A 28,000-nucleotide genomic window follows, 5' to 3' on the forward strand; every position below is an offset into this window, starting at 1 on the left:
TAAAAAATTGTCAACTGCTCACTACAATCAGGTATCTTTCCAGACTCACTTAAAACAGCTATTGTTAGGCCCTTGCTCAAGAAGCACAACCTTGACCCCTCGGTGCTGGGTAACTACAGACCCATCTCTAATCTGCCCTTTTTGGGCAAGGTCCTAGAAAAAACGATCTTCCATCAGCTAGAGGTGTATCTACAGAACAATAGAATTCCAATTCCAATCCGGCTTTAGGAAAGGGCATAGCACAGAAACAGCACTTGTGAAAGTAATGAATGATCTCAGGGTGTCCGCTGACAATAAAGATGTATCCGTCCTCCTGCTCCTTGACCTGATGGCTGCGGCCAAGCCGACCATATTTCCTGGTCCTGCCCTGACCAGGACCGCGACGTCTCCATGGGAACCGCCGCCAGCTCCGACGCCGCCCGCCCGTGCCTGCACACCGGGACCGGACCTCGACGCCATGCCAGACTGCCGGTGAAAATCGAGGGCGCCGACACCCACGCACTCCTCGACTCGGGGAGCGCGGTCACGCTGGTCCGCGCCGACCTGGCGGGCCAGCTCAGTACCACCACGGTGCCGGTGATCTGCGTGCACGGAGATGTCCGCCATTACCCCTTGACGCAGCTCCGAGTCCGGATGCCACGGGGCAAGGCCGTGGTGCCAGCCGGAGTGGTGCCGAACCTGCCTGTGCCGCTACTCATTGGCGTGGATCTTAGCAGACCTTGTAATGTACTGTACTTTCCTGTGCTTTTTATTTTTTAAACTTCTAATTAAATATTCAATCAATCAAACAGACAGACATACATAGGTTTCTGCAATTTATAGATGGATCATGAAAGAGATACAGCAAGTCAAATCCAGCCTGCAGTTGCCTCAAAGCCTAATTGATGACTGAGAAAAAAGTTGGTTCATTTGGATCACAACTGCAGTCTCTGTCTTCTCGTGTATGAACTATAAAAACAAAGACGACATATCCAAAATTGAGTATATTGAAAACCAGCGTTGACGAAACAATGCTACTATTGAAGGTCTGACACAGAATGCTTACGAGTCTTGGTCAGATACTGAACAGAAAGTTAGAAGGTTCTTGAAGTTGAAGTTAATCGAAATTGAAAGAACCCACCACAATGGAACTGTGAAACAGAACTGTGGCAAACCAAGACCAATGCAAAGACAAAGAACTCATACTTGCTAAAGCAAGAGCTCACCTCAAGAACACTACAATGTATGTAAATGAGGACTTCTCTAAAATGCTGAGAAAGAAGAGAGCAGACCTCATTCCTGCAATGAAACAGGACAGTTTCAAATGATGCTGTCATAAACTATGACAGACTATAGTTACCACAAAACCACAGAGTGAATCTATACCAGCAGGACCCCAATTATTTTTTTTTTGTTCACCATGTCAGGACCTTCTTGACTATATCACTGAACAAAACCCTAAAGCTGCATTTACAATACCACCAGCAGCAACCTGCCTGTTTCAATAAGTTTAGTAGGAGGATGCTCAGATTTCCCACACTCCAACAACACACCCTGCATGGGCACTTGCTATGGCATCATACAGACGCCATAGCAAGATGCCAGCAACATAGCAGTCTTGGCTCTCACATGTTCTACACAGCTAGGGAAAACAGACAGTTTGTTGACTTGCATGCCAACTCAGTGGAGTGGGTGGATGCCATAAATGATACCATGAGCTAGTCAGCCATTGACGGATGCTATGATTTATGGCACACAGTCACAGTTACGCAGATGATTTTCACTCTGCTACATTTTAAATAGAAATGTTGTATTTTTGACTCCACTACATTTCTAGGAAGCGACTCTTGTGACGGAAACGTACAAAGATATATCATGAGTTGTAGATCTACTATTTCCACAGTTTATTTTTATTTCTGAAAATAATTCATATTTTTTAATACTTGAGTATTTACTTGTGTATATACTTTTTCCACCACTTTGCACAATGCAGGCTGACAGTTTAGCAAACACATGGAATAGACCAATTATTTGTTTACCAACATTGAGATGCACAGGTGATTGTTTCATGCAATCAATTCTCAACCTATTGTTTCCCCCGACCCCCTCTTGTGTGTTGGCTAGTGCTGCGCGCCCTAGCGAGACCTGACAGAATGATAATAGGCTAATAATAATAATAATAGCCTGACAAATAAATCAATAAAAGTTGTAAGTACTGTTTACAACCTCCACTGATGAGAAATGACCACTCAAATCCAGTCCAAGTGCAGGAAAAAGCACATGAAAGTACAGTTTAAATATAAGGTCAACTATAGGATTAAAAAGCCCAAGAAAGCCAATGGCTTGTTTCAATTGGGGTCCTTTTGTACTCAATTCATAGTGACATTACAGACAGATATACACTACTATAATTGACATTGACATGAAATGCAATGAATGTAAGGAACTTTGTAAACTCGTTTACATATTTTTGGTGCCGAATTTTGTAACTGTATGTAAAGAAATGATGTTAAAAAAATGAAAAACAAAAAAAAACAGCATTGATCGATTGAATACTTTATTTAGAGGTTTATTTAAAGGTCAACTAAATAGGATCGAAAAGCCCATGAAAGCCTAATGGCTTGTTTCACATGGGGTCCCCATGTACTCAATAATGTTATGTCATGTTTTATATAAGGAGAGCTTTTGACATGGATTGTATGAATGAATGAATGACTTGGGTGTCATCATGACTCATGTTGTATGTATACAACTGATCCAACATGCGTTTCCACGTGCGTTGGATAACACCTTTATGTAAAAAAGAAACACAACAGACAGCGATTCTGACCAATGAGCTGCTGTTACTACAGGTATCCCATGGAAACCCCGTAGCTGAGGAGGAGGAGGAGCCGCGGGGGGAGGAGTCTTGAATTGTAGGTCGCGCGAGCGGAGCGCTGGGATTGGCCGATAGTAAAAACCCAACCGGCTGGCTTCTTCGGCAAGTCAGATCTACAAGCTCAAAGCGCGGTGAGCTTGTAGCTCTGTCATTTTCGGCACGCGGGGCACCGTGGTGCGGCGAAGTATAAAAGCCCCACCTCTGGATTAGTGTTGCCATGTCGGCTTATTATAAGCTACTTTGGGCTTCCTTTTGTGTAAAGTTGCTTGTAAATGTTGGTAGTTGCAGGTTGCGTTTTTTGGGGCTTGTTTCTAAAGTGTAGTAAGCACTTTAGAAACGTGTACTTGCTTATTAAAGTGTACTTGCTTATTTAGGCTTGCTTAAAAAAAAAGAATAATATTTAAAACAGTGGTTCTCAAATATTTTTATCAAGATGTTTTATGCCAGCCAGGGAGCATTTGTGTTGTTAGAATGTTTCAAAAATGTTCCAAATATTGTTGGAGTTTTTGAAAATAGCCAATCTACAAGCTCACAACGCGTCGTGAGCTTGTTGTTGTGACGCATATAGGTTTAAAGTGCAAGAGAGTCATGTGGCCTACTAAGTTGTTTCTTTTGGTCTCGTTTTCCTAGACCTGGTTGCTTATTTCTCTCACAAAACCTGGCAACACCACCGTGGATGTAGTAGATAGGAAGTGATGGAAGAGAGAGAGTGCAGTGCTGTCAGTCTGCAGTGTGCTGTCAACCACTCTCACCCTGCTTCTGTTCTGTATCGTTGAGGGATTTGGATTCAATTAAAGTCAATTATTTTTTAATCGTGCTTTAATCGTTACTGAAACACTCCTCCTGAACAGGTTCGTTTTTTCCCCCTCTACTTTATTATTTATTATTTCTTATTATGATGATTATTATCATTATTATTATGAGGATTATTATTATATTATTATTATTATTATTATTGTATTATTATTATTAACATATATTATTATTTTTTGTATTATTATTTATTCATTTAGTAGTGTAGACAAAAGTTGTATAACAAGTCCGCCGCGCGCATGCCCGAAAATGTGTGATTCGCTCTACTTTTGGCATTTTCTCTTGTACAATAATTATAATTTAATTTAGTTTGATTTATTATAGATTTTGTTGTTTTAAATGTATGAAATGTTGGCTGTTGTTGTCGAATAATGTGGTTTTTGGTGCTGCGTGTCTGCAACAATACTACTTTTACATAACATAAGTGTGTCAGTGTACCATGCACTGGATTGCAGGTCAACGTGTGCGTGTGTGTGTGTGTGTGTGTGTGTGTGTGTGTGTGTGTGTGTGTGTGTGTGTGTTGAATAGCAGGTCAATGGGTGATGGATGGGGGGAAGGGATACTTTTATGTATTTGTATAATATTGATTCCTTATCCAGTGGTGGAAAAAGTACTCACATGTTTTACAATACTGCAATGTAGAAATACTCTGTTACAACTTACCAGTAAAAGTTGAAAGTAAAATTGTGAGCTTGTAGATCGGCTATTTTCAAATGGCCAAAATGTATATAGGGCTGAAGTGGGTAATGTATGTTTTGTAACGATAATCTAGATCTGCAAAGTAACTAAAGTTTTCAAATAATTGCAGTGGAGTAAAAAGTACAATATTTGCCTCTGAGATGTAGTGGAGTAGAAGTAAGTACTGAAAATTGGAAATACTCCAGTAAAGTAAAAAATACCTCAGAATTGGACTTAAGTACATTAGTTGAGTAAATGTACTTTGTTGCTTTCCACCACTGCATTGCAGTATCATTTAATAGATGTTTTTATTGATTCCTTATCTAATTTGCTACATGTTCGAATGCTTATCTACTGGGAAACCCCCCATAGATATAAAATATTGAGATGTTAATAAATGACCATTGCCATCTTCTGATCTTCTCTGGAGAAAGAAAGGATAGACTGCTCTTATTGTTTCTTCAATGCTTTGGCTGTCTTTGTGTTCTGCATCTGTTACTCAGGATTATTGGCTTGAATCTGTAGTCATTGATTGTGTGGGAATATGAATCACATGATATAATATTAATCTAAATTAAGAGTAGTCTGATACCCCAAGTCCCAAATGCACCACTTAATTCTCTCTCTCTCTCTCTATCAATTCAAAAGGCTTTATGACACGTGTTGTTGCTCTCTATCTCTCTCTCTCACGCATGCACGCACGCACGCACGCACGCACGCACGCACGCACGCACGCACGCACGCACGCACGCACGCACGCACGCACACACACACACACACACACACACACACACACACACACACACACACACACACACACACACACACACACACACACACACTTGTCTTTTCAGTGTGACAAGCACTTGAGAATATGAGGTTGGCTTGGTGTAGAGCTTGGTGTAAATTAAAATTGGTCATTGATACCAGGCTCACAGAGTTGTTTGTAAGTGACAGAAACCAAAGTACCTGAACATATGACGAGCAGACTGTATTATGAATCGTTGACACTGAGTCTGGTGAATTCTTTAGAATTGACATATAGCTTTATATGAAATGCTGTGGTCCAACTAAGTCACTCAAGTCACCAATGATGGTTGTGCGCTGTATGTTCAACATTCACTGTTGTATAAGATTCCTATGTGAGATGCAGTTTTATTTTCTTCCGCCAAGGGGCTAGCTTCTGAGTTGTAAATTGAGGCTGTATAGGAAGTGACCGTTCATATGAATGACCTGTAGTCTCGCTGTTTTACCCCCCTGCTGGTGGGGCAAGCAGCACAGTCAAGCAGCACAGTCAAAATGGACACTAAGCTTGAGTTGTTTTCATCCCAACTGACTCACCTTTAAGCTAATACAGCTCTTGGAAAAAGGTGGATCACACTGAATTGGGGCTAGAAAGGGCAGAGCACATCCTGCCCTTTATTTTCACCGCTTTGAAGCATGAGCAGGTGTGTGTGTGTGTGTGTGTGTGTGTGTGTGTGTGTGTGTGTGTGTGTGTGTGTGTGTGTGTGTGTGTCATTAAAGCAAGGGCCGCCGCTGTTATGGTTTTTAGGACTGCTGCTATCAATTATTTTCTTTTATATTGGCTTTTTAATTCATAAAAGATCGAGAAGTGTCTTTTTTTTATATGATTGTCAAAAAACTGCATTTATAGGTATATCACTCTCTTATTTTGAAACATTTAATCTGACGTTTAGTCTCGGTGGTGTGCCTAGACTGAACTGGTTTGGCCGAATCCCCACACCAGCACTTCATGAACTATTGACCTGTTTTCCATTGCAAGGCAGTGTACTGTGATAAATAATTGACCTTGACTCTCTTGAGTTTAGTTCTGTTGTCGTTGTGATTTCCCTCCTTCAGACTGCATCCTGCTCCAGAGAGGCACAGACATCCCATTCCCCCCAGTGCCACAGAGGGCATGGCATTGCCATGGTCGCGATAAGTCTTTTGACCGTTGCACTTGTGCCTGCCCCACGTCCGAGGACGCCAACCCCAAGCGCTACCTGTACTCTACGCTGTTGAACGGGCGCGATCGAGAAGGTGTCGGCTTCCAGCCAAAAAATGCACCGCATGGCCAGCAGTTACGGCGAGGGAGGGTGTGGCGTGGGGGGCGGGGCTGAGCTGGGCTTGGCTTCGGAGGGAAGTGACAGCAGCCACGAACACCCGGCCTCGCCGGGCTCTCGCCGCAACGACCGGATGCACGAGGACGTGGAGATGGGCGGCAGTGGCAGCGGGACAGAATCCCACGGCAACGAGTCCCACGGCAACGAGTCTGTGGGCAGTTCGAATGGCAACGGCAAAGACTCCGCCCTCAATGAGTCATCAGTGAGCAACAAGAGGTACGTGTACATCCACCCCAATGCACTGTGGTTAATCAAGTCTCTTCCGGCCACTGTGGGGGAGATGACCCTCTACCTGTAGTAGGCCATGGAAGTGCAGTTCATTACATTTGATAGGATTCCATTTTGTTCTGTGTGTGTGTGTGTGTGTGTGGGTGTTTGTGTTTGTGTTTGCGTACACGCGTGAGTGAGTATGTGAGTCATCAACTATGGACTTTCTTGAAAATAGAAACACTATAAATACTACACCGTAAAAACCAGGTCAGTTTTTACCGATAAGAGTTAAATTAGCACTACAGCATATACAAGGTGACAACGCCTCGCAACGTGAGGCGTTGTAAGCTTGTAGATCGGCTATTCGGCTATCACAATATTTATCTGTGGAACTGTGTCAAACTAAATGTTATGCCTCAACTCCTACAATTCCAAGTGAGAACCACTGCTGTAGACAACACGCTATCAAGCAATATTGATACTTCTTACCTGCTTGTGTCTAGCTCAATGGCAGACGTGTCGCATAAGACACTTGCTGGTTAATGATGTTTGTTTAAAGCAGATGGTCATGGCACCACATCGATGGACGTCACACAATGAATTCATGAAAGTAATTAAAGTAGGCCGTGCACATCCGGTGTTATCGGTATTACCGGTGTTGACATGCTTTTATTAATTTGTGGGAAACTCTTCACACCGCGGCAACCCTATGTAGGCGTAGCTTTAATTAAGGCTCATTACTTGCCTCTGTACAATATGCAACCCACTGGGGGAAATTCATTATTATTCCGACAATACCAAATGTCACTCTAATTCGGACCTAGTGCCACAGCAAGAGACAATGACTCATATGCCAATGCTGTCTGGTGTTTATCAGGCGATATCTATAGGACAAATAAAAAGGAGGAACATGCATTCAGGGTTATTATTAGTAGCTTGGTTGAAATGATAATACTTTGTGAGTGTTCTTGATAGAGAATAGAATGCATATTCATAAAATGGCTTTGGAATAATTAACTTTTGAGGTGTTATATCACATTACAGTTGCTCTGCTCTGAGGATACTGCAGATGACAACCTATGCAATTCTGATGTAGGACTGCACAATTTATTTTTGAAAGTAATCAAAAATTGCGTTATCGCAATTATGTAAGTATGTTTGCAATTAATAACGACCAATTATCTGGTCAGCTGTTGCGCCTTCTTGCTTCTCGTCTCCTTAGCGTTACACAAGGGTTAATAACTAGTACAACCGTCCATCTCATACATAGGTTTACACAGTCAAACCAAAGACGTTATGATAATCATACCTTTTGACAAGGATATTACCAATAATGTAATGAGCAACAAAGACATTATGAAAAGTAATAGGCTAGGTCACCATACAGCATAGTGACTGTAAGATAGTAGTACATTGGTCAGTGTATACCATGTAAATGTATCTATATACTGACTAGCACATGCCTGAGGAACTCGGGCCTCAGTGGGAGGTTGCCACCCATCTCAGGCGGTCAGAAGGAAGCCAACGCCCACTGCCTTCAAATTATTGGCTGCAGTGGCTCTGTACAACCTGCCAGCCCCAAATTATTATTATTATTGCAAGTGCGAGCATTGCCAAGCGTGTGTGGCTACCATCCCCACCCTGGCTGCCTTTGTCCAAGCAACAGTGCTCTCTTGTTCTATTACAACAACAGTCAAGTGTGCCCATAAGCAAGGCACCGATTCCCAAATTGATTTGCTCCGAGGCCAAATGTAGAAGATTAGGATTCATTGCACATTATCAACATATCTCTTTTTTTGTATTGCCCTGTTTAGTTTTGGGACTTTACTGTAGGCCATTCCATATATTTGCCTGTCCTTTGTCATTGCAGCTCAAACTCTCACAGCCCCTCACCTCCAAGCAGCTCCAATGCCTTTAGTCTGGTGAGTTCCGAGCAGGACAACCCTTCCTCCAGTGGCTGCAGGTTAGTACACATCTTATACCCTTAAACCTGCCGTCTGAACTTATAATGTCCAGTTGACAAGCACCTAGGAGGAGAAATACAGGGTTTACTAGCTTTTAAATGAATTCACTCAAGTCTAGCCAAGCAGTATAAGGCCACTACTTGTCTTAAATTGAAATGTGAGTGAACTACTATTTTGAGCAGTAATTGGATATTTATTTAGGTTTTTTTTTAGGATAGTTTGATACTTGCTTGACAAATGAATTGGGATGATGCTGTTAGTTTTACTTAAATGGTTTCTTAACACATTCCTCCGTAGAGCTGCTAGCATGTGGCTAGTAATGCACCTCATTTTCAGGGTTGATTTCTAACAGCAATAAAAACACATCGAAAGACAAACCAAGAGTTTCCCATTTTGACACAAGTGCGTCTTTCTCGTGTGCTCTGCAGCAGTGAACAGTCAGCCAATGCCAAGACCCAGAAAGAGATCTTCAAGACCATCAAGGAGCTGAAGAAGCATCTGCCAACGGAAAAGCGTAACAAGGGAAAGTCGAGCACACTCAACGCCCTCAAATACGCGTTGCGATGTGTCAAACAGGTCAAAGGTAAGGCTATCTTCATATTTAATTTATTTCAAATTCAGTTCATACAACATTCTGAAAATAGCTGATCATCAAGCTCACAACGCACTGCGATATGGCACATTGTGAGCTTGCAGATCGGCTATTTCACATAAGGGGGTCGCAGCCAGAGGCTATGATTATTTGGGGGTCCTTGGCATGGAACATTTTGGGATCCCCTGCAATAAGAGATGTAAAGGATATATTTAGCAAGACTTTCTGTCCATGTTTAATTTGTGAGTGAGATGGCATCTGGGTATTTCTTGACTTGGCAGCCAATGAAGAGCACTACCAGATGTTGATGGCCAATGACAGCCAACCACCCGGGCTTGACGTGTCATCCTACACCATCGAGGAAATCAAAAGCATCACCTCAGAATACACGCTCAAAAGTACTGTAAGTACCTCATGCTTGTAGATCTGCTATTGTCGGCGGAGATGAGGGGAAAAAAGGAGAGTGGGCCATGAATAGATTCTTTTTTTACACTTTATTATTTCTCAAATACAAAAATCAAAAACAAAAATGTTTATCAAGTCAACAAAGTTTCATGGTCCATCTTTATTCCACCATTCAGTCCACTGATCACAATACATGTCAGTCTTTCCTCTTCTACAAAGCAGACATGGATATTAATCCTCTCCAGAGTTTCTCCACTGACCCTGTACCCTTTCCAAATCAGTGCTTTCTAAATAGTTATAAAGAGAACCCATATCCTTTCCATATCTTCTGCTTTGATGGGATCTTTTCCATAGACAAATATGCACAGGTCTTTTAACCATTCACCAATATTTTGGTCTTTTCACATCTGTCCTTGTCAGTACTATAATTTGTTTTGCGTGCAATAAACATAAATACAAAAATATAGAGCTATTTCTTTCCTTACTGTATATTTGACTCTTTTGGATAGCAATCTAGTAGAAAAAAAATTAAACCTGGGCTCCACAGTTAATTGTTTTGCCAAAATCATTGTGCTTACTTAAAGATTCCCTAGAAAAAAACATATTTTAACCCTGCACTGGTTTATAATAATACATACAATTTATACAGCGCTTTTTCTAAGTACTCAAAGCTTCCATCATAGAAAGATGTCTACAGAGTTCATGGAATTTTGTAGAAACAAAGCTACAGCTCACACCTGGAGATCTAATATTTCCGCTGTTGTTCGCTAGGATATATTCGCCGTGGCTGTCTCTCTCATCACGGGGAAGATCATCTACATCTCGGACCAGGCGGCGTCCATCTTGAACTGCAAGTGCGAAGTGTTCGACAACGCCAAGTTTGTGGAGTTTCTGGCGCCCCAGGACGTTAGCGTGTTCTGCAGTTTCACCACTCCCTACCGCCTGCCCTCATGGAGCATGTGCACTGGAGCAGGTAACCTATCCAGCATTTTCCGCACGTGGATCTTGATGAATGAAATTACCCCCTGGGAAGCTGAGTATATATAACAGTGTGGTTGTGTGAGAGACTTTTGCCTGAGAGAGTGAGATTTCGTATTTAAAAAAAACAACAATTGAGAATGAAATTGTTGATAGCTCAACAATTTCATTCTCGAAGGTGTGAGGTCTCAGCTATCTAGGCCAACATGTGAGTAGATGTTGGATTTCACGTCAGTCGGTCAATAGTACGTCACCCTTGTGCTGTGCAGAAGTGGCACATGGGAAGGCCACATTTAACTCTTTTCCTGCCATTGACGAGATTTCTCGTTTTTCTCCGCATGGCTCAGCCAGCCGTGGACGAGAAAAACGAGATTTTTGAAAAATAAAAAAAAAATGCTTTTTTAATTTTTTTGTTTATCACAAAGGAAGCAGGAGATAACGCGATGCGAAGATTTTCTGCTCCATTCACTTCAATGTTAAAAAATAAACAGAGACAAAATTCACATTTTACCTATTTTTGCAATGTATTTTCTCTGGCAGGGAAGGGGGTAGATTGTGTATATACTCTGGCAGTTAAAGAGTTAACAGGATCCCTACCACATACAGTATGCATACTTGGTTAAGCGTCAATTCTGTCCACCCCCTGTCGCCCCCCCCCCCCCCCCCACACACACGGATATGCCTGGCACAGATTGTGTTTTTACACCATGTGTTCTATTTCTCAATGCAGCCATTATTTGTGACATATAACACCCACACAGATGATCACATATGCACATGAGCTGCTCCGTGTTACCCGTTTCCGGTTGAATCAATGGAGCAGGAAATGTGAGGTGGACAGACATACAGTAACTGTGGGTGACTTGCACGGCTGTAAGGCATGCTAGCCTATTTCGCACATCTGAATAGTTAGACTTGTACATTTAGCTGCTTATAGACTATATAGCCTGTGTAGCAAAATGTACATGCTATATAGGCCTAGACGTATATTACCTGTCTAAAGAGCTGTTACAGAAAACAAATTGGAAAAGGGCTTGTAACTTACATCAGCAAATGTGTCTATGCCCTGCTGACCTACTTGAGGCCAGTCTAAAGAATTTTTTGGAGAATTGGAGCATAACACCCAAATTGGTCACTCATTGTCACTTCCACTTACAGACAAAATGTTTTGTTGCAAGCACTTCTTATATTGTACTGTACATCTAAGTTTCTAGTCTTTGTTATTGTGTCAATCGGTCTACGCTGCTCGATAGTTCACCCAACACTGTGTCATCTATTGACACGCTCCTTGTTTCTGCCACCTTTTTGTTCAACAACAGTGACTCACAGATGTAAGGGTGCAACAGTTACTCAAACTCATTTCATTGATTATCCCCCCCAACAAAGATGATCAAAATGGTGAAAATAGCAAATCTACAAGATACCGCTTTGCGATGCAACTTGTAGATTGGCATGTTTTGCACAACACCGTTGTATGGCAAAGTATAGAATATAGCTTAAGTGATTATTTAAAAAAGTGTTTGACTGTTGATTTGTTGTACTCATCCTGTTCTTGCTTGTGTTCCCTTTCCCTGCTTCTCTCTCTCTCTCTCTCTCTCTCTCTCTCTCTCTCTCTCTCTCTCTCTCTCTCTCTCTCTCTCTCTCTCTCTCTCTCTCTTTCTCTCTCTCTCTCTCTCTATTCTCTCTTCTCTCTTCTCTCTTCTCTCTTCTCTCTTCTCTCTCTCTCTTCTCTCTCTCTCTCTCTTCTCTCTCTCTCTCTCTTTCTCTCTTTCTCTCTTTCTCTCTTTCTCTTTCTCTCTCTCTCTTCTCTCTCTCACACACACATAGAATCCTCTCCCAATGAGTGCATGCAGGAGAAATCCTTCTTCTGTCGTATAAGGTGAGGATGGCGTGGCTGACAGCCAGCTCATCATTTCCTGTTTAATAATAAGCAATGAGTCAGAGCTAGAGCTGGAGAGTCAGAGAAATGAGCATGAATGGGTGAATGGTGGGAGGATGCTAGGGTCTATGCTGCCAACAGAAATCCTGTTGAAAGGAGAAGAAAAAGCACGCAAAAAAGGCTGAATTCATAATAGAAAAAAATACTGTGATATACGCAGTGGTGGAAAGTAACTAAGTACATTTACTTAGTTAACTAAGTACTGTACTTAAGTACAATTTTGAGGTATTTGTACTTTACTTGATTATTTCCAATTTCCAATACTTTTACTTCTACTCCACTACATCTCAGAGGCAAATGTTGTACTTTTACTCCATCAGTTGGACCGTTAAGAAAGCCAGTAATGTAATATTTATATTATTGCTGTCACAAAAAATGAACGCCAAAAATTGCTGAGCTCCGCTTTAAAATGATTGTGTGTGTTATAGCGGGGGTAAGGAACATGAGGGAGACCTCCAGTACCAGCCTTTCCGCATGACACCCTACCTGATGAAGGTGCAGGATCCTGAACTGTCTGAGGAACAGTTCTGCTGCCTCCTGCTGGCGGAACGAGTGCACTCCGGTTATGAAGGTGAGACACACAAAACACACAGGAAATGCATCTCAATATAAACAAGTAAGACGCGCGAACGCTGGAAGAAAACGCAGTTCTATATTTCAGCCACACTGTAGTAGTGAACTCTGGCGCACTCTAGCGGCTGCACACAGGTAGTGCAGCTGCTATATTTCAGTCACAGAGTTTTGAGTCACATGGGGGCGCAAGCCAATGAGAGCGTGCACACATAGCGGCTGCACACATACTGCACACAGACAGACAGACAGAGACACAAGCCGAGCCGAGTTACATAGTAGGCTCCACTTGGGCGGGGCCTCCTTCCGCGTTCGCAAACACAATGCAACACTACACAACACAGGAGTTTTGTTACAAAGTGAGATGTTCTGACGCCAATAGGCTCTTTACCATTCTAAACACTTGATGAATGAAAATTACCCTAAGGGAACAATAGCTGGTATATAGAAGAGTGGTGTTTTTGAGAGAGATTTGCCTCGGGAGCGCGAGATTACAGCGTACAAAAACTATTGAGATTGAGATCAAAGCTGAGGTCTCAGCTATCTAGGCCAACGTGTGAGTAGATGTTGGATGTTGGCCGGTGTTCGGGGGAGGGGAGCCGGGTGGGGAGGGTGATATTGGTCATTGCATGTATTCGTACGGGCTGGGGTGGCATCTGTCAGCAGGGAGTGTTGGGTGGGAGGAGTAGGGCAAAGGCTCTACGTCCTCCCGGTGGTGAAATTTAGAAATTAAAAATAATATATATATATATATTTTTTTTTTAAGAGACGTCAAAAGACATTGGCGGTGTGGGCTTACTAAAAACAGCTGTCAAAAGGCGTCATTGGCAGGGAATGAGTTAATAGAACAACAAATAGTGACACGTTTCTTCAATTTAATTTAATCATTTTTAAGGACCATTTTAAAACTTTCATCTATGACCCATTTTGGGCGGGAACCCCTATTTGTAACTATACCTTTCAGTTCTTGCTGCTATGTACAGTATATACCGTTGGTTCTCAAAGTGGGGTCCGGGGACCCCCAGGGGTACTTGAGGGGGTTCCAGGGGGTCCCCAGCTAAATGATGGATAGGAACCAAATGGACCCTTATGGGTCTGTAACTCTGAGAGTGTACAAATGGAACCAAATGGACCCGTTAGGGTCCATTTGGTTCCATTTGTACACTCTCAGAGTTAAATTAACATTGTTTTTACAATATAAATTGGGGTCCCAGAGATAGAAATGCCATTAAATGGGGGTTCGTAGCCTCTAATGCATGTCAAACTGGGGGTCCATGAAAGTAAAATGGTTGAGAATCACTGCTAGAGCCGTAAAAATCTTCTCTTATGGGGGTCCCTGGCATATCTTTTCAAATGGGGGGTCCGTGGGCTAATAAGTGTCAATTTGGGGGTCCCTGACATGAAAAAGTTTGAGAACCACTGGTATATACTGTAGCAACATACATTTTTTGTTTTTTAATGCATATTCTCTAAATGGGATAATCACATGCCCAAAATAGCAACACCAGGTTGAAAGTGGAAAAGATCTATGGGTGAAATAAAAAGACACATTTTCACTCAAAATCACTACAAAAACATGAACATGTTTCCCCTTGCACAGTGAGCATTCGAGCATAAGGACTGCGCCCACACACCGTTTTCACTGCCATAATATAATGGCACACATCCACTCTGTCTGGCACAAATTCCAACAATTCGTCCTCTCTAATGCTTAATTTAAACTCTGTTATACGATGGTGTCGCTCACTGAACATACTAGATCTACAAGCTCGGCTATTTTCTGTGAGTGACATTGGTGATGAAGTATAAACCAGATTTAACATGTCCCTCCCCTCTCTGCAGCTCCCAGAATCCCTTCTGACAAGCGCATCTTCACCACTACACACACACCCAACTGTGTGTTCCAGGACGTGGATGAGAGGTGAGTGGGCCTCCACAAAGCAACCCCACGATCACCAGTGGCGTGCACAGACATTTTGAGGGGCAGGTGCTCAAGTAAATTATACTTTTTTTTGTTGACTTGGTCTGCTCTTTTTTCCCTCTACACCTATACCTCTTTGCCAAAAATAGCCGATCTACAAGCCCACAGCGCGAGGCGTTGTGGGCTTGTAGATCTGCTATTTTTGGCTAAAGTTCTCCTCAGAAAAGGGATGCTAGGTTTCGAGTGGTTATGGTAAAAAGAAAAATCATATCACATAAAGATTTGGCGGACCCCCTGTAGTAACTCTGAGGACCCCCTAGGGGTCCCGGACCCCCTGTTGAAGACCCCTGCTGTAAACTGAAAAGTTTTTGTGCCCTTTTTTTCAAAAGGGCACTTCTGGTCAAGAGGGCAAAGGGCAGGTGCTCTAGCATCCACCTAGAGTCTATCTGTGCACGTCCCATGACGATCATGCATAGTAATTATAATCATTATCACAAAACATTTTATTTATGTAGCACTTCACACAACACAGTGTTTCACATAACAGAATATTATTCAAACTGATAAGTATAATACAATCAAATACAATACAATAAACACTGTACATTCTATAGCAAGAGGGCAAAGATAGACAGAAACCCTGTTTATTCAGGGAACTTAGAAACAGGGATATTTGGAAAATGGCTTATTAAAGGTGCATTAAAAACAGCATGAACACAACCATAATCAGGATATGAGTATGTCTAATACTGTAACAATATAATAATGGATAGTACACTTGCTAGCCTTTGACAAAAGGAAGAATAGCTGCCCACAGCTACAAATGGGTAGGATGGGTTAAATGCAGAGGACAAATTCTGTAAATGTACTTGACAATAAATACATTTCATTTAACTTAACATGCTGCCTCTCCCTCAGGGCTGTTCCTCTGTTGGGCTACCTCCCCCAGGACCTGATCGGGACCCCCCTCCTACTCAACCTGCACCCAAGCGACAGGCCCTTGATGCTGGCCGTACATCGAAAGGGTAAGAATGGAATTCAAGATTTTCTCTCAATATAGGGCTTAAGTGATTCATTCTCTTATGGGTGTCGAGCTGAACATGTTTGGGTGATCTAGTGCAGTGGTTTTAAAAAAATGTGTGAAGTACAGATATAGTACATATATTTAACGGGTGTCTGGGAACCCGGTCCCCGGTTCGATCCCTGGCTTCCCCTGGCTTTGTGTCCTTGAGCGAGACGCTGAACCCACGTCTGCTGCCCAGAGAGCCGGTTGGCACTTTGTATAACGCTAATGGTTAAAAGCAGAGCATTTACCATTTGTACCGTTGCACCAACAGTTCTGCAGTGCGCAGGCCAGCCGTTTGACCACTCGTCCATCCGTTTCCGTGTGAAGAACGGAGAGTACGTTACCATAGATACCAGCTGGTCCAGCTTCGTCAACCCCTGGAGCCGCAAGGTCTCCTTCGTCATCGGCAGGCACAAAGTCCGCATGTGAGAAGACACACACACACACACACACACACACACACACACACACACACACACACACACACACACACACACACACACACACACACACACACACACACACACACACACACACACACACTTGATGGATGTCCTCTATCGTAACTTATTTGGAAGGTGACATATTGTGACTTTGTGTGTGTTTGTTGGTGTCCCAGGGGGCCTGTAAATGAAGATGTGTTCGCAGTCCCAGGGTTCCATGGACATGGAAAGATAATGGATTCAGACATCCAGGAAATCAGTGAGCAGATTCACAGGCTCCTACTGCAGGTATGGACCTGTTTAGCCTTACACACGCACGCACGCACGCACGCACGCACGCACGCACGCACGCACGCACGCACGCACGCACGCACGCACGCACGCACGCACGCACACACACACACACACACACACACACACACACACACACACACACACACAGAGTCATCTACAGTCACCCCATTCCTGAGACCAGGACCGGCCCTAGGACTTTGGTGACCCTAAGCAAGATTGTTTGTGGCCTCAAAACACTCCCAGCGCAACCTCCCACACGCACGCACGCACACACGCACACACGCACGCACACACACAAGAATAGTTAAAGCTTGCGTTTTTGTTAATGTAAATATCAGGAGCATTTTTAGGGTCAGACCTTTAGGGGTGCTTCGCCCCTAATGCCTAATTCATGCCTAATTGTAGAGTAATTTTCAGTAAGTGATTAATCGATTAATTGTCCATAAATGTGCTGTAAATATTCCAGACAAATATTATACTTTTAACTCCACTATGTTTACTCCATTACGTTGTCATTACTTTTAAGTATAGTATCAGCTGTTATCAGCTGAAACTCCAAAAGTATACTTGCTGTGACTGTCAACCAGGCGTATAATTCTCACCTGTGATATGAAGCCTTTTGTACCTGTCACAGTCACAGTCACAGTGACATGTATCACACTTTTTGATTGCCTGCGAGTTTGGCCTTTCTTCCTGCTCCTGCAGAAACCATAGAAACCTCAATCACAATCATCACAGAGTGTGATGCCCAATTTACTTCCCTATAAGTCATCTCCTCAACCCTCTGAGGTGCCAACGTTCACAAGTTTCTCAATTAGTCTGAACAATTTCTGTGACTATGACGGGCTCCCTGGCCGCCCTGCCTGCGACACTAGTTGCTATAATAACCCGTCCCCCTCCATCCCCAGCCCATCCGTAACATGGGCTCCAGTGGCTATGGCAGCAACGGTTCCCACGAGCAGCCGGTCAGTGTGGGATCGTCAAGCGACAGCAACGGGAACGTGGCGGAGGAGACGGACAAGGTCAAGCCTCCCAGGACCTTCCAGGAGATCTGTAAGGGCGTCCACATGCTGAAGAACCAGGACCCCCAGGTCTACCTTGCCTCCGCATCTCCCTTGACCCCCAAACTGGAGCAAAGAAAGAGTTCTGATGGTGAGTACGCACACACACACACACACACACACACACACACACACACACACACACACACACACACACACACACACACACACACACACACACACACACACACACACACACACATTATTCCATTGACAAGTGCAAACATTCAAAACGACTTAACACATTGTTAATTTCACAACATGAATGAACCTTCACATCACTATTCTGCTATTATTTGCTACAGTATTTGATGTAGAACGACGTGTATAGGGTTGAACTCAAATAGTGTAAAAATTGATCTGTAGGGGTTCATGTTTACACTCAGGAGTTGAATGAACGCTAAGGGTCCATTTGGTTCCATTTGTACACTCTCAGAGTTACACACCTGTAAGGGGCCATTTGGAAGCCCATGAGGGTCCCTGGACCCCAACTGTAGACCCACTGGTGTAACAGAGTGTTTCCAGTGGGCCAACATGCACAATATCAGCACCCTGACTCTGTTTGACCATGAATGGAACAGAGCCTTCATTAGTATCATTGGTAACACCTGTGAATGTCTTCATAATATGGCTGCTGTGAATAGAGCCTATTTCTGAGTTCAAGGGCAAGCCTACTTGTCTGATATGCAAAGTTACAACACTATGGGACACTCAAAGACAAATATGACAAGTATACAGGAGGATGCAGAACGAACTAGAAAAGCGTGCTCCTCTGAGCGCAGATCTCCGCCAGGCCGGGTTGCCTACCCAGACCCTGAAATGTAGTCATAGCCAATTGCAATGGAATCAGACAAATCTGACTGATACATCATGACCACATGACCCCGGAGATAATGTGTACCCATTTTGTGTGAGTTTTGGACAAAACCTGTAGGAGTAGTAGCAAATATTGTGTTTTGAAGAAAGGTTTCACTTACTAAATTAAAATTTGTAATGTAATTGTTCTACTTTAAAATGGTTTATTGGGGCTCCTTAAACAAAAAAATGCTTTGTTCGTTTCACCACTCTTTGTGGTACAACTTTGTTGTAACTGTAATACGAATAATTAAAGTCAATAATTAAAGTAGCTATCGTTCTTAATAAATGTAATAAACAAAATGTGCAAAGTGATATACTGTATTTATTGCAGTGACTGAGACAACAGGCGGAAAAACAAAGCCAAGTGACAACTGTGTAAGTGAACACACGTATGCGCGTCCGGGCAATTGTTTGGGGCCCTCATCAAGTCACCTTTTGCGCAATGCGGCCCTCACCCCGAAACGAGTTTGACGCCCCTGTTCTAACCGGTATGAAAATGGTCAATGTGTTGGTGAAACATGCTGACATCTTCATTTGTGTCCTACTTGTTGCAATCTTTTTTTGTCTTTTATCCAGCAGCAGTCCAGAAGAGCCCTGTGGTGTGTCTGAAGGATTCTGCGCCCCCTCTGCTGGCCATGGACAGTACTACAGCGAGCATGGCAGACCTGACCTGCAAAGAACAGACTGTCTACTCCTACCAGCAGATCAACTGCCTCGACAGTGTCATTAGGTGTGTGTGTGTGTGTGTGTGTGTGTGTGTGTGTGTGTGTGTGTGTGTGTGTGTGTGTGTGTGTGTGTGTGTGTGTGTGTGTGTGTGTGTGTGTGTGTGTGTGTGTGTGTGTGTGTGTGTGTGTGTGCGGCTGTGCGCGCACGTGCACTAGCATGTGCATGTGCATGTTGACTCTCTATGACATGACATTTTACTTGACAATTAATTGTCATAAAAATAATTGCTATTATTTATTTAATTGTGTTTTTCCATTGAACATTGGAACATAAAAATGATAATAATAAATAATGTTCTATGCTAAAATAGGCAGTATTTAATAATGTTATATTCAATATTTTTTCAAACAAAAAATAGTGTAAATTGACAATCTACAAGCTCACAAGACAGACAGACAGACAGTTAGTTGTGGGGCTGGGTGTCTGCTTTGCACAGTTGTACGCGTTTGTTCAGTTTTTATTTCACTCTGTCTCACTATCAGTGTGTCTTCTCTCTCACCTACACATCTCACACACGCACGCACGCACGCACGCACGCGCACACACATAGGTGTGTCTTTCTCTCGGTCTCAGCTACAGTATATGCACACTCACACTCTGTGGGGTTTGTGTGTCTCTCAGGTATCTGGAGAGTTGCAATGTCCCCATCAGAGTGAAGAGGAAGTACTCCAACGCCTCCAACTCTGACGAGGACAAGTGTTCTGACACTGACATGCAGGGATCACAAGGTACACACACACACACACACACACACAAACACACACACACACACACACACACACACACACACACACACACACACACACACACACACACACACACACACACACACACACACACACACACACACACACACACACACACACACACACACACACACACACACACACACACACACACACACACACACAGAAACAAACAATGATTGTCCAAATCAAGGCTTTTACCTCATTTCACATCAGGTGTCAGTCTGGAAAAACGACAGTTGTTACTAGTCTTGTGCGCTGTAGAGAACACTTGGCATTGTGATGCAAAGCCTGATTCATACTAAGTTGCGTGCAGACGTTGTGCACCGAAAAATAGCCAATCCACAAGCTCACAACGCATCGCATTGTGACTCGTTGTGACCATGTAGGTTGGTTATTTTCAGTGCAAAATGGCGCGCAACGAAGTATAAATCAGGCATTATTGATGCATGAGGAATTAGTCGTCTTTTTGTGGGCCCGAGCCACTCCTCAACCCCTCTCCGTCCACCCCTTTGCAGATCCTTTAACGTTGGACAGCCAACATGGACTGTCCGCCATGAAAGCCCCTAAGAAGCCTCCCTCTGGGGCTGCGGCCGTGGTGGGAGGCCCCCTCGCACCTCTCCCTCTGCTCAGCAAGGCAGAGAGTGTCGTGTCCATCACGTCCCAGTGCAGCTACAGTAGCACCATAGTCCACGTGGGGGACAAGAAACCGCTGCCCGAATCTGGTGAGCTCCCGTGTCCGTTCTGGCAAAACACATGCATTTAAAGACACGTTAAAGCTACAATCTGTACGTTTTATGTCCGTTGTCTCCCTCTCCTAACGGAGAGAGGTAATTGCAATGATGTCCGAACTGCCGTTAAAGATGGCGCCACATCCAAGTGTCCAATTCAGTGCGCCTTCTGGTTCAAATAACTATTGACATCTTCAACCAATCTAAATGTCTTAATGGAAGAGTAGGGAGACCACCTCCAACCACTGCAGATGTGCTATATATATTGCATTAACATACTCTACCAAATAAGTCCTGGATTGTAGCTTTAACACTTTAATGCACTCAAGAGTGTCACGCATGCCCGTCTGTCTCAGTGATTTGGCTGTAAAACGGTTGACGTACGAGTAAACCTAGCAGATTCTGCTAAGAGTTTGCCCTCCTGCTGTGGTTGTGTCGTTTGTGTGACCGGGCTATTTATCTGCAACTCATTTGTGTGTGTGACCCGCAATCTCCATGACAGAGATCATTGAGGATGTGGCTGAGAGTCCCGCCCCCCCAGTGCCGCCAGTGGTGGTGTCTCCGCCCAGCCAGGAGAAGGAGGCGTATCAAAGGCTGGGCCTGACCAAGCAGGTGTTGGCCGCACACACCCAGAAAGAGGAGCAGGCCTTCCTCCACCGCTGTGGAGACCTCCGCAGTGCCAGGACCTTTCAGAAGGACTGCTCCGCCTACCTCCGCAAGCACAGAGAGTTGACACGTTTTCAAGGTAGAGTACAGGCCTCTCACAATGAACATAACCCCATCTTACTCATAATAGATTTTCTTTTCTTTTTTGGACCACTGTTAAACAAAATGATTGTTAATGTTTTATGATCAGTTACAGTTACCTGAACACAAACAGAAAGAGATCTTGGAATTGCACATATTAAACATTTTACGTGATACCGTACATCACCAAACCAATCCCGCAATTACTAAAATATTTGATACATGACCCAGTTAATTGCTTCACAAATTAAATACAGTCAGATGAATTCCTGAACCAACATGCTATATAATCTCCCTTTAGAATCACCTGGGGTCCAAGGGAGCTCTAAACCAGGTGGCAGCAGGCCTGAGCCCTCCGCCAAGAAGGGAAGCCGCAACAGAAAGTCCAAGAAACCTCGCTTCAAGCGGCCTGATTCATCAGACAGCGATTCATCAGACCGCAAACCTCGCCCCCCACTCCAGGGTCTCAACCAAACCTCCTGGTCCCTATCGGAAGCCTCCCAGTCATCTTTCAACGTTTCCTACCCAGCCATGGTGCCAGCCTACCAGCTCCCTGTTTACCCCACGCACCCCGCCCCCCCATCGCTGGCCCCCTGCCCAGACCCCTCCCTCTCCACTGGATATGGGGAGGGACAGATCAGCCAAGCTCCGCCCACTGCCACTCCATATCCCGCCCCTATGGTTACTCCAGTGGTGGCGTTGGTTCTGCCCAACTATTTGTTTCCCCCAGTGGGCCAGCTTGGCCAAATGGGTCATATCGTGACCGCTCCTAGACCGGCTTTCTTCCCCGAGCAGACCCAAACCCCAACTGCCTACACTACCCAGCAGCCCTTCCAAACCCCACAACCTGCGTACGCCATTCAAACACAAGCCTCCTTCAATAGCCAACAGCCCTTCCAAGCCCCTCAGGTAGCCTACGCTACGCCGCAGCCCTTCCAAGCCCCTCAGGTAGCCTACACTACGCCGCAGCCCTTCCAAGCCCCTCAGGCAGTCTACACTACCCCGCAGCCCCTCCAAGTGCCTCAGACGGCCTTCGCTACCCCGCAGCCCTTCCAAGCCCCTCAGGCAGTCTACACTACTCCGCAGCCCCTCCAAGTGCCTCAGACGGCCTTCGCTACCCAGCAGCCCTTTCAAGACCCTCAGGCGGTCTACACTACCCCGCAGCCCTTCGCGGCCCACCCGTCTTTCCCGGTCCAGGCTGCTCCGTTTGTGAGCCACGCCTCTTACCCAGCCCAGCCCTTCTCCTTCGACCTGAGCCCCCCTGAGCCCTCTGAAGCTCCTCCTGCAGCGGAGCCCAGCGAGGGGGGCGCGTCTCGCTCCTCCACCCCGGCGTCTGCGGGCCGCGAGGTGGTCTCGTCGCCGTCGCTGTTCGAGTCGCGGTGCAGCACTCCTCTGCAGCTCAACCTGCTGAGCATGGAGGAGACGCTGCGCTCCGCGGAGAGGCAGGACGGCGCGGGACCGTCAGCTGGAGCTCAGGGCGGCTGCACAGCAGGAGCTGTGGTCAAAACTGACGACCATCAGGTGAGGGGCATAGTAGGAGAGGTGTCTTAGGACTATCAAATGAGATCGTTTATCACTCTGGCAGATCGTTTATCATTAAAACACTCTTTGAGCCTACAGTCCCGGGCTTTTAGACGCTAGCCAGATGGCATAGTTACAAACAGTCCGTTTCCGGGGTGGTGCTGGTTCTTTTGTAATCCTTTTTTTGCTGCATTCAAACACCTGCTGCCATGGATTTGTCATGTTTCGGCTCCTCATTTTTGCAGATGGAGTCTCCGGCGCACGGGGCCCACAGAGACGATAGCTCTTCACTCACTGACGTGGAAGTCCTTCTGCAGGAGGACCTGGGCTCTGCCACCTCAGGCTCCTTGGGCTCCGGCTCAGGCTCCGCCTCAGCATCCAACGGTAGCGGCACGTCGGCTAGTGGAGTTTCTGGAAGCAGGACAGGTTGGTATGGGGAAGCTTGGGGAATCGGTCTGTTAGAGACCAGTGCGTGGTGAATTTCTGACCATTCCCGCCCGTGCAATGGTTACATTTCTGACCGCCCGCATGCTGTGCCATTCAGACCTGCATAATCCCGCAATATTACCTTCTAGTCCCGACTCCCGCATAATCCTGTAATATTTCCATTGGGACACAAAAACAGACAGACGGAGATACTGCCATTACCGCACTGCAGACGTTTCAAAATGAGGTGCGCCTCTGCATTTAGACATAAGATACATGTTTTCATATCATGCAACAGTAAAGCACGACCACGCATGCTTCAGGTGCGCTACATTCGGTTTAGTGTGGGACGGTGCAGAATTTTGCGTAACCCAGGCCCCCCTCCCAAAAAATTACATTTATATAGGCCGAAATATATAAGGCTTAAGTGCAGTGTTGAAAAATGTTCGTCGACTACCTTTTTTCACTGATGAAAACTAAATAAAAATGACATAAAAAATAAGCTACGATGACTAAAACTAAGACTAAATATATTGACAATTTCGTCAACAAATAAAAACTAGACTAAAATGTCAGTGAGGGACTAGTGGAGAAGAGATCCAGTAGAACTAAGAAAGTCATTTTATGTTTGGTTGCGCTCGGGTGTTGCGCTCTGAAAATAGCAGACAAGCTTGTAGATCGGCTATTTTCAGCATGCAATCGAGTGTAAAATCAGTCATTACGACGCCATCAAGGCACCGCCAAAATACATTTTAGTCGACTAAATCTACAGTTGATTTAGTCGACTAAAATGTATTTTGTCAGGCACCATAATCTTATGATATTTAGTCGACTAAAACTAGACAAAAACTAAAACATTTCAGATGACTGCAATATGACTAAAAATGTATGTAAATGTATGTTTAGTATTTGATAAATAAAAACATGAACAAGCACACAGATACCATTCTCAGTTGAACTCTAAACCCCCTACAGGGAGGAGCAGCAGCAGCAACACCAGCAGGTACTTAGGCAGTGTGGACTCCCTGGAGCACGACTCCAAGACCAAAGCCATGGCCCGAGCAGGGGGCAGCTCGCAGGGGGGCCAGTCCCAGAGCCAGGTGTCGGGTCAAGGGGAGGCTCTGTGGCTGACCTACCAGATGCCATCCAGGTGAGTGATAAGCTTAATTCACCATACTCCCATTGCACGATGGCATCGCTCGCCGACAAGAACAGATTTTCAACCTACTGACAGTGCTTGACGCAGTGCTTGACATGTGTTATGTTCTGCGAGCAAAACGTGTGAGGGAGTATAAATGAAGGTAAAGAGTTCTGGATATGTAGTGATTACATTCACATTGCATTACACTGCCATTATAGCAGGAAAGTGTGCGTTCAAAATAAATGAAAATTAATGTAGCCAGTTGACAGCAACGCACTTCAAAGACAGATGGAGAACTAGAGCATTTTTTGAGAAATGTATTCAATGTATTTGTCTGCTTCAAAACTGCCACTGACCAGAGAAATCTTAACTACTCTCTATTAGTGTTTTGTATGGCTACCGTTGTCAGTGTGGCTTTCAAGAGATATAACCATTGAAAACTCGCCACTACTACAACAGAGGTACAAAATAAAGCCATTTCCACAGAGCATAGATGGTATAGGTCACAAACACATGGTTTTCAGATTGTAAGAATTAAAGTTTAACCAGAAGCTTTTTGTTCAGACTCCCTTATGTTTTCTTAACTCATTCAGTGCCAATGAAATAAAAAAATATGTTTATACTGTGCCAGCAATTTTTCAAATTTCTTACCTTTTTCAAGTAGTCACAGAATATTTATCGCCAGTATAATCGATCGAATACCCCCACGGCCCACCAGAGGGCCACGGCCCACAGTTTGGGAATCGCTGGCTTAGACATTTGCTGTATCTAGTAAAGGGTATGTTTAGTTAGTTTTTTTGCATTTCTTAAACTTTATTGAATCTTTTGTAATATGTAGAGAGGCTAATCTGACACAGAATCACTAGAGAACTGTGACCACTAAATGCTCAGGGGGAAAACGCACTTCTTAATTGGGAATGAGACTAATAGGCTCTGAGCATAACTGGAGTCCATACAGTGGTGTGTTCGAGGTTTGTTTTCTAGGTTTTTTCGGAGGGCATACTATAATTATTCCCTCCCACATGCACGGCACGTGCACGCGCACATCTGTGCGGGTATACGCGAGTGCGTGGTCACCGAATGAAATAACCGCTCTATTGTTAAGTAGTTAATGTGTGAATTACCAGTGGTCATTATCACCTCAAGACAATAGTCACACATTAAGCCTTCACCTCAGATGCCACATTATCACATGAAAAAGACCATTTGAATTGAAGTCTACATTCTTGCTGCCCCCAGCCCCTCCTCCTGCGTATCAGATTCTGGCTACGAAAGTTTTCTGCAGGTCACATTCCGTATAGGGTGTGCCAACGTGTCGTCACCAAAGGTTCGCCACACCCCCTTTTTGACGCTACAGCCCGAGAGGGGTCAGACTGTACATAGAGACGCAAGACTAGAGAGTGACGGTGGTTTGTGTTTGTAAACATTAACTTATTTTCCGACTACATAGTGATCAGTGCACACTGCACATGGGTGGCTGGTCTATGAGAAAGCTGTTCCCATGTCGCAGCTCTCCTCTTCAAGAGATTGAATACAGTGTGAGGCTAACAATGTATTCAAGAGACGTAGTATGGCTATTTCACTCTTCACCGAAATAGCTTTGTTTATTTTTATTAAAGTGGGAGACCTCGCACGGTAGTGGAATGTTCGGTCTATGAGCAGAGCAGCGTGCCTGTCACAGAGTTAAAGAGGGAAAAAAAGTCACTAACACTCTGGACCACCCTAGGCTACCCTAGTCTAGTTGCATTACCTAGTTACTTTTAGTTAGCAGAGACAACATAGCAGTTTCATGTTTTTGGTAAAAAATTACCTTTTGAGAAAATGAAGTGAACAAACACGACTGCACTTGGGCAGGTTGTTGAACGTTAATTCTGTGCGTCGTACAGCTGAGATCCAAGCCATCCTACATCTATTTGAGCTCCGTGATGTTGCCTGACTTGCCTCCATGCTGGAAAGCTGACAAATTGTACTCCTTTATCTACCACATTACCTCGACCCGACCTGCTATGGCACTTATGAACTGAGCAAGTCCTCACCATTGTGACTGTGAGTAAAAAAAAAAGAACACGGTCGGTCACTGTTTACAAGCTGTTTATGTACCCTCCGACCCCAACAATGGCCGCCGATACCAAGTCACACATGTTGACGCCCCCTTTAGGATTTTTTGGTACACCCTATATAGCGTAACACGGGTAGAACACACCACTGGTTCCATATATGTTCCACATGTGACATTTTGTGTGTTTCCGGTTCAAATCTACTGCTTAGCCAATCAAACAAAGCAATGGGAAAATGGACCAGAACAGAAAACGATTAGGAATGAGAATATTCCGATTTTACAGATGGGGGCTGCACATAGAATCCTCAGTTGCAGTTGACTGTTTATTTGTTGTATGACCTTTTTTATTGATTTTTATTACCATGCCGATATTTTCACTCAGTGATGTGATGATAAATTGTGATGTTGTGTTCCTACCTGACCTACAGAGACATACAGAGGGTTCTGCGAGAGGACAAAGAGAGACTCAGACAGATGCAGAAGAGCCAGCCACGCTTCTCCTCCGACCAGCGCAGAGAACTGGTGGATGAACACCCCTGGATGAGGAGGGGAGGCCTGCCTTCTGCTATTAACGTCAAGGTCAGGATCACATCGACGCACCCACACACATTTGACACCGCCATACTGCAGAGTATAAATTAGGATTCAGCAGCAAAGTTGTGAATGCAGTAATTCATTGCGTGTACAGTTTAGATTAGTTGTCAGTGGATAAATTAATACTCCTACTGGGGTCCATTCGGTTCCATTTGAACACTCTCAGAGTTAAATAAACACTGCAGATTTTACAGCCTGGATTGGGGATCCAGAGATGAGACAAAATGGGGGTCTGTGGCCTAATGCATATCAAACTGGGGGTCCTTGAAATACTGTAAGAGAGGTTGAGAATCTCTGATCTGTAACTGGTATATTGGGCCCCTGAGACCTCTGGGCACCTATTTATTTCATATTTACATTTATTGTATACATATAATAATTTTGAATGTCGTTTTAACGCCTAATATTTAGTGCTTGTTTTTTTATGATTCCACCAGGAGTGTGTTTACTGTGAGGACGCAGCGTCGGAGCCCGTACAGGTGGATCTGCAAAACATGGGGGACATGGGAGGAGAGTCCATTTAGTTTAGTTTAGTCC

At 44.3% G+C, this 28,000-nt stretch overlaps 1 protein-coding gene across 1 annotated transcript; it reads left to right on the top strand.

Moving 5' to 3' along the window:
• Positions 1 to 390: 390 nt before the first annotated feature.
• On the top strand, positions 391 to 27,987 carry LOC311050515 (period circadian protein homolog 2-like; the record flags this gene model as incomplete). Its single annotated transcript, XM_084064600.1, has 24 exons — positions 391 to 721; positions 6,209 to 6,353; positions 6,403 to 6,687; positions 8,552 to 8,644; positions 9,074 to 9,228; positions 9,519 to 9,640; positions 10,414 to 10,615; positions 12,448 to 12,499; positions 12,988 to 13,130; positions 14,972 to 15,050; positions 15,969 to 16,075; positions 16,388 to 16,541; positions 16,736 to 16,847; positions 17,762 to 18,005; positions 19,349 to 19,502; positions 20,120 to 20,226; positions 20,763 to 20,969; positions 21,478 to 21,720; positions 22,024 to 22,670; positions 22,827 to 23,243; positions 23,489 to 23,669; positions 24,645 to 24,819; positions 27,298 to 27,448; positions 27,901 to 27,987. The coding sequence occupies 24 exons, from the start codon at positions 391 to 393 to the stop codon at positions 27,985 to 27,987; spliced, it is 4,593 nt and encodes a 1,530-aa protein (XP_083920726.1).
• Between the last annotated feature and the right edge of the window lie 13 nt (positions 27,988 to 28,000).

Source organism: Gymnoscopelus microlampas (assembly GCF_963454915.1).
Source record: "Gymnoscopelus microlampas genome assembly, chromosome: 8".
In the NCBI taxonomy this organism is placed as follows: Eukaryota; Metazoa; Chordata; class Actinopteri; order Myctophiformes; family Myctophidae; genus Gymnoscopelus; species Gymnoscopelus microlampas.